The sequence below is a fragment of the Myotis davidii genome, unplaced genomic scaffold, assembly GCF_000327345.1.
Source record: "Myotis davidii unplaced genomic scaffold, ASM32734v1 scaffold1277, whole genome shotgun sequence".
NCBI lineage: Eukaryota > Metazoa > Chordata > Mammalia > Chiroptera > Vespertilionidae > Myotis > Myotis davidii.
Window position 1 is genome coordinate 326213 of NW_006290682.1, and position 7589 is coordinate 333801.

Sequence of the window (7589 nt, forward strand, 5' to 3'; positions counted from 1 at the left end):
AGAGGGGGAGGGGGGAGGGGGGGTTGAGCTTACTTTCTTTTGAAGGCAGTGGATTTTTCTCTTTCGTTTCTGTCTTCTTCAGTTTCGACTTATCGAATTTCTCAATCTCAGCCATATCGGGTTTATCAGACATGGTTGCAGAGGAAGCTGCAGATACAAAGCGAGGAGGGAGGGTGAGCGCGGAGCTGCTCGGTCTCCCGCTCGGTCTCCCCTCTCCAAGCTCGCAAGTGCGCTTTGACCCTCGCATCTCACGCCTGAAACCCCACCTCCGCCTCCTCCCGCGTCCATTCGCAGCCAGAGACCTTTCTCTCTACAGAAAAGAGCCCCCCCACCCCGTTTCAATCTCTCGAGACGCGGGGCGCCGGGCTGGGAAGACCGCTGGGGCGCTGCGGGTTTCACTGCAGCGCTTCCCCATCACCATCTGGCTCGGGGCGCGTTTATGGCGGGGAGAAAAGCGAGCGAAAACGCCTTCAAATGAAGCCAGGGCTGCACACACCGTTTCCATTCCCTCTAAGCGTTCCCTCGCCCTGCAAACGCGCCGCTTTCTTTTGTCTCTTAGGCGCCGACCACCGCCCTGCCCGCTTCCTCGCTGGCGCGCAACAATGCGGGCGCCGCACATAGCTGCCCGCACCCATAAATCAGCCCCATCTGTAACCCGGGGCGGGGCGGCAGCCTCGGGCACGATCTGTTCCCGATCTGTCTCTGCCTAAGAGGCAACGCAGAAAGCCTTCCCGGGGAGGAAGAAGGGAAAGCCTGCTTCCTGGTACCTGCCTAACAAAACGCCAGGTTAATCTTTCTTTTTTTAAAAAAAATCGCCCCGTTACCCGGCATCTGGAAGGATTTGACATTGCCCAGCTCCCCGAGGCAGCCCTTCCCCGGGAGGGCCGTTGGGGCTGGGCTTTCGGGGTGCCGCAGCAGGGATGCGGGGAGGGAAGGGGACCCACCCAAGCGCGGGAGAGAGGGGCCCCAGGGCTCACCCGAGCGAGGTGCGCGAACGAGAGAAGTCGATCTGCTCAGGGACAGCAGCCGAGTGCCGGGCGGGGGCGGCGGGCTCCCTTTTATGCGCGCTCCTATGCAAATGAGGTGATGTCACCGCGCGTCGGCTTAACTCCTTCGCGCCCGGGGTCCAAGTCTGCGTCCGGGGGCCCTACGTGGCGTTTGGGGGGGCCCCACCCGCGTCCACCAATGCACCCTAACCGCAATGAGGGTGGAAAAATAAGGCGAGAACCCCCCACCACAACCCCCAGCCGCCAACACGCCCTTCCTAACGCGCTTTCCCCCTTTTATGTCTATTTTGCCATCATGGATTTTTGCAACAGCCCGCAAGCCTGCTCTTGGGGACCAGAGCAGGATACCTAAGAGTCTGAGTGGTACCTAGGGGGGCAGGCATTTCTTCTCTGCGAATCTGGCTTTGTCCGATGGAGCCATCGCCGAGCGAGGGTGCGCTGTGACCTCGCAGGGGGGCCTCGCCCACTGCGGGGTGCGATTCGTGTGACTCAGCTCTCAGGCCAGCGGAGGGCATCGGGCCCCACCCGGCCCTCTTTGTCTCATCGACGTCGGTCTCCGTGACTCGGGAGGGAGGTAAAGCACCGTAAAGTGATTTTAAAAAATTTCTCCACGGCGACATGCATATTTCTCCCATCGCTGTCATTTTTTGCGTGCACCCAAACCAAGTAACAGCAATATTTGCTGCTTTGAGTTCCATGTATCTGGAGTTTATAGAGTTGACCGCCTCTCCCTTAGAAAAATAAGTCAAGTTCAAGCTGTGCTATGGACTTGCAGCTTGACAGCAAGGAGGGTCTTTTACTTTCCTGCCCCTCATTTTCCCAAATTATACAAGCGATCGCTAAAGGGGGCCTGCGTCAAATGCCAAACATGAGCAATCGCATTTCTTTCTCAAGCCTGAAAAACTGAACTCTGTATTTTGAAGGGAGGCTTTTGCAGCACAAGACATTTTCGAGGTGCGCCTGGGAGTTCGACCCGGAAATGTAGGCAGCCAGGAGCAGTTTTCAAAATGGCACCTGATTCTGCAGGACTGACCCCCTGGCTGCTGAAACGAGTGACAGGTACCACGCCCTGCGCCTGCAAAGAGCTAGGCCAGAAAAAAGGCCTGCGGGTTGGAAAAGGCCTCCTTGAGGCTGCCTGGAAATGCAGAAAAGTGCCCCGAATACTTTTCTGTGCCCCGAGGGAGCATTTCCCCCAAATCCTTGCTAATCATGTTTATGACCGAGGCTTGGTCTGCAAGGGGACGAGGGTCCACTGTTGTATGGACCCTTAAAGCCAGGCAGGGTGGCGGGGACTTCCCCATTTCTTTGTCCCCTGGACTTCCTTCTTTTGGGGGGACATGGGAGGGGCAGACTGACTGTCTGGCTCCCCAGTTCACGCTTCGGTGGGCGGCTGCTCTCGGAAGGGGGGCGCCGAGCCCTTCCGTGCAGACACAGGATGTCACGTCTCTGGCTCCAGGACCCCTGACTCTGCCCCGCTGCCGGCCACTTCGCTGCGAAAACTCAGTCAAGGTCATGCAGGGTGCGTTTCTGGCCAGTTTCCCTGGCAGCTGCCCCAGGGTAGGCCCACACCATTTCTGTAGGTTCTGGGACTCTCTCCCCCTCGCCCCAAGGCCATCAAGAGTCACTGCTTTCCTCCCCAGCTCGCCCTTGACAAAGATACCGCCACCAGCTCGTTGCTGCTCCTCCAGGCCTTGCCCAAGCGCTGCCTCTAAGGGAGATGGAGGAGTAGACGTTGCTAAAGGCCCGGGGGCTTCTCTAGTTTGGTAGCAAGCAGCCGGTCATGGTCATGGTCATGGTCACGGTGTTTGGATACTGAGAGGAAGGGCCAGGGAGGGAGGCCTACTGCGTGGACCCAGAGACAATGAAAAGGAGCCGGTGAGCAGCTGAAAGGAAATACAAACTCAGGGAATATTCTTAAGCGTTGCGTGACCCCGGCCACGTTCATTGATTTTTCTGTGCCTGACGGGCCTCATTTGTCAAAGGGGTTCATTTCACTACCCGCCTCACAGGGTTGTGTGGAGGCCTAAATGCTTAGGCCTGGGCCTGACAGTCCACACATCGTCTTCTTCTCCTTAGGATCAAAGGTTAAAAAAAAATGACCAAAAAAAAAGATTTTTATGTTGGGCATGAAGTAAACATGTAAGATGTTTTTATTTTTTTAAAAGATGTTTTCATATTAGCTATTCCTCACAGACTACTAGTACCAAGGAGCTCTTTGTCTAGTTTTCCAGCAAATAAAAAACAGCTCCCTTCGCTTTAAGAGGCAGACATTGTAGGAGGTGCTCTACATTTGGTTGGGCCTTTCAGGCCTGCGCCTCTCCCGCAGACGGGGAAACTGAGGCTTAGCGGTCCATTGTCTGCTAACCTGGCCGGTGGCTACCCTCTCTTCCTTATGCTAAGAGTACATACAGGTCTTCACCCCGCGCCCCCGAGGGCGGCCGTGCCCGGGAAACAGAAGTTGCTCCGTGAACAGTTATTTATTATACTGAACTGACTTGCTTAAGCGAGGAAGGTCCTGGCACTCCGTTCCCCCAGCTCTGAACCTGTGGCCCCAGCCACCGTGCTTTCCTGCCCACATCAGGATCCTCTCAGTACCGACGTTTCAGCAGAGACAAGTCCTGCTTCCAGAAGCTACCATTTATAAGTGGGGACTGTGCTGGGCACACCCACGGTGGAGGTGCGGGCCTCCCATCCCAATGGAAAGCACAAAGGCCCACAGGTGCAAAAGAACTTTGGGGTGCCGGGGTGCGCCGGGGGAGGGGGGTGGTGGAGAGATGAGGGAAAAGCCCACCCCGTACCAGCCCTGTCTGCCTCATCTCCGGGCAGCATGGGCGGGTGCTCTCCCCCCTCCCCCCTACGCCATTTCCAGGGTGGGCCTGGGACTGCTCTGTAGCCATTTCCAGTGTTAGTCTGAGTTCATGAACATCAGTCCTGTTATTTTTAACCTGTTACGCGCTGCGCAGAACGCTGGCCAGAGGAGAGAAGGAAGAGGAGGAGGCACAGAGAAGGGGTGACAATAGCCGGGCCCCTAACTCTTCTTTCTCAAGCCCAGGTGCCTTTTCTTAAAAAAAGATATTTTGATTGATTTCGGAGAGGAAGGGAGAGGGAGAGAGAGAAACATCAGTGATGAGAGAGAATTACTGATCGGCTGCCTCCTGCATGCCCCTTACTGGAGATCCAGCCAGCAATATGGGCATGTGCCCTTGACCGGAATAAACCTGGGACCCTTCAGTCTGCAGGCTGACGCTCTATCCACTGAGCCAAACCGGCTAGGGCCCTTTGTTTGCATTTCAAGGCCTCCTGCCATCTGCCTCAACCTGCCTGCAACCCACCTTCCCCCGTGGCCCCACAATCCCCATGTGTTCATCTAAATTCCATTGAAGACATAGCCTGAATGCCCCCTTAACCACAGGGAGAGGAAAGGACAGGGAGGGTGGCCGCTCTGTACACAACATCTAATTCAATTCTCAGCCTTTCCAGTGGGAACTGAATCCCCATTTTACTGCTGGAGAAACTGCTCGGAGAATTTAAGCAACTTGCTGGAGATCAAGCCCCCAGATCTGTCTCCTAAGCAGGCCTGCATCCTTCCATCGCAGCCCATCCCTGCCTCACATTCAGCTGAAATGTCTTGTCCAGGATCCCCATGGTGGGCTCAGAGCGCTGGAAAATACGGCTCCCTCAGTGAGTGGGCTAAAGATGAGTGGAGGATGGCCCTAGCCAGTGTGGTTCAGTGGATAGAGCGTCGGCCTGTGGACTGAAGGGTCCCAGGTTGGATTCCAGTCAAGGGGACATGCCCACATTGCTGGCTGGATCTCCAGTAAGGGGCATGCAGGAAGTAGCCGATCAATGATTCTCTCTCATCATTGAGGTTTCTTTCTCTCCTCTCTCTTCCTCTCTGAAATCAATAAAAAAATATACTTTAAAAATAAAATAAAAACGAGTGGAGGATGATAGGAGTCAAAGAGCACTCGCGAGAATGTCGAATGTTGTGCTGCTAAATTTCCTGCCCGCTTTGTTGATCTGACGGAATCTCAGAGCGAAAGGAACTTGCATTCAACTCAGTTCCTTTCTGGGGGATTGCGTTTCCCTTTCCAACATCCCCTCCAAGTGGTTGCTCAGCCTACGCACAGCAAAGGCAGCAAGAAGAAGGCAGAGCCCTGGAGTGCATGCAGGGGGCGGTGAGCAGCTTAGTTTGCCCGGGGCTTGCATAGAACAGAAAGTAGCATTGAGAGGTAGGCAGGGGCCAGGTCGTAGGCTAATAACAGTAACATTGATCATGACTCTAATACTGGCATTCATAGTAGTAAACATTTTTAAAAATATTGATTTCAGAGAGGACGGGAGAGGAAGAGAGAGATAGAAACATCCATGATGAGAATCACTGATCAACTGCCTCCTGCACGCCCCCTACTGGGGACCAAGCCCACAACCCCAGGCATGTGCTCTGACCAGGAATCAAATCCAGGACCCTTCAGTCGGCAGGCTGACGCTCTATCCACTGAGCTAAACTGGCCAGGGCGGTGGTAGTAAACATTTCTATATGCCTGGGAGCTTCCTTAAACCCTGACAAATCCTACGAGAGAGGCCCTGTGACTTCCCTCCATTGCAAACGTGGGAATTCTGGCACCTTGAAGTAATTTAGCCAAAACCACACAGGGAAAGCCAGAGGCGGGGTTTGAACTCAGACTGGCCGGCTCACGAGCTGCCTCGTTTAGACATTTTCTGGAATCCTAAGCTAAGGCCTTTAGACTTCATTCTATAAATCATCCAATTTTTCCAGCAAGAGAACTTTTAAACATAGCTATTGGAGTCATAGATCACATCAGTTAAAAATCTGCCTGCTCCAATTTTCAAGTTATGTCATTATAGAAATTCATTCTACTCTTTTGCCTCCTCATACGTAGCCCAGTGCACTCCCAATACAGGGAATTCTTTATCTAGAACATTGGCAATTTCACACAGCTTTACGCTAATTTAATATTTTTTCCAGTGGTCATTCATATTACAATGGTTTAAAAAAATTAGTAGGTCAAAAACAGATTGAAAGGAGAGGTAGTGCAAACTCCCAATAGGTTCTGTGTTAAAAATGATAAACTTTTGCCTGGCTGTGTGGTTCAGTGGTTGTGGGCCACAAAAAAAACAAAAGTTTCCATTTTCATAGAAACATAGGTTAATTTTGATAGAGACATGCTTAATACAAAGGGCTGAAATAAATGAGTCATCGTGAACATAAAATAATGGGACATTTTAATAAAAATTACCTGCTGGGGTAGGGACATTGAGAACCCCACCTTACAGAGGAACAAACTGGGAGGCTTGGTGGTGTAATGTGCCCAAGGTTGCTCGGCTAGTAAGACTAATCATTTAAAGTGACAGTTGACATTTTATTTCATTTTAATTTCATTTTTTTATCCTCACCCGAAGATATTTTTTTCCATTGATTTTTAGAGAGCGGAAGGGAGAGAGAGAGACAGAGAGAAACACCGATGTGAGAGAGACATCGATTGGTTGCCTCCCGCATACCCCGACCAGGGCCAGGAGCCTGCAACCGAGGTACGTGCCCTTGACCGGAATCGAACCCGGGACCCTTCGGTCCGCAGGCCAACGCTCTATCTACTGAGCCACACCGGCCAGGGCCACAGTTGAAGTTTTCGTCTCCAGCATTTCATTTGCAGCTTCTTCTCTCAAGCAGGGCCAGCAAGTCAGGAAACGGTGAAATCACAGCTATTTTCTTTGTTGGGAAACACATTAACCTCTGGAAGCGCTAGCCACGTCTAATTGCTTTGTTAGGTCTTCTCGATACCCCATGAACTCCGTCTGAGGAGGCCCATTTTACAGATGGAAACACTGAGGCTCCAGAGGTCACGGCTGGCAAGTGGCTGAGCTGGGACTGCCTCCAGCTCCCTCTGGTTCCGAAGTCTGGCCTGTCAGCCCCTCCTTGCTGATCTAGGAGATGTGCCCACAACCTGCTGGGGATGTGCCCACAACCAACGTACGTGCCCTTGACCGGAATCGAACCTGGGACCCTCCAGTCCACAGGCCGACGCTCTATCCACTGAGCCAAACCGGCTAGGGCTACTTTTCTACTTTTAAATATCATTTTGTTTTACTTTCATCTTTTACATATTTAACTAACTTCTTTTATTTTTTTAAATTGATTTGAGAGGGGGGGAGAGAGAAAGAGAGAGAGAGAGAGAGAGAAACATTCATCTGTTGCTCTACTTATCCAGGCACTCACTAGCTGACTCCTGTATGAGCCCTGACCTGGGATCGAACCCACAACCCTGGCTCATCAACGTGAGTCATGTGGGAAGAGGCCCCTGGACGGTAGGCCTTCACGTGCAAATCACACAAGGAGGCCCTCTCTGCCCCTTTCAGACTGACAATAAGGAGAAGGTTGAGTTACATCTGAGGCTGGCCAGGCGGCAGGCAAAGAAAAAGGAAAGCAGCAAAAATGAAAGTTCTCAGAAGCCCTCGGGGGAAGTGTCAATTGGTACCGACTTTTCAGAGGTACCAGTGGCTCCCACAATTAAAACAGCATTTCCAGCTGACCCAATGGTTCCACTGCTAGAACCATTTTCT

General features: G+C 52.5%; 1 protein-coding gene across 1 annotated transcript in view; it reads right to left on the reverse strand.

Annotated features, from left to right (window-relative positions):
* TMSB4X (thymosin beta 4, X-linked) overlaps positions 1 to 1070 on the reverse strand; it is a 58766-nt gene extending 57696 nt beyond the window's left edge. Inside the window, exons 1-2 of the mRNA XM_006763811.2 lie at positions 978 to 1070; positions 5 to 147 (exon numbers count right to left, since the gene is read on the reverse strand). Of these exons, the coding sequence (XP_006763874.2) occupies positions 5 to 133 (129 nt within the window). The 5' untranslated portion in view covers positions 134 to 147; positions 978 to 1070. The remainder of the gene's footprint in view (positions 1 to 4; positions 148 to 977) is intronic.
* Between the last annotated feature and the right edge of the window lie 6519 nt (positions 1071 to 7589).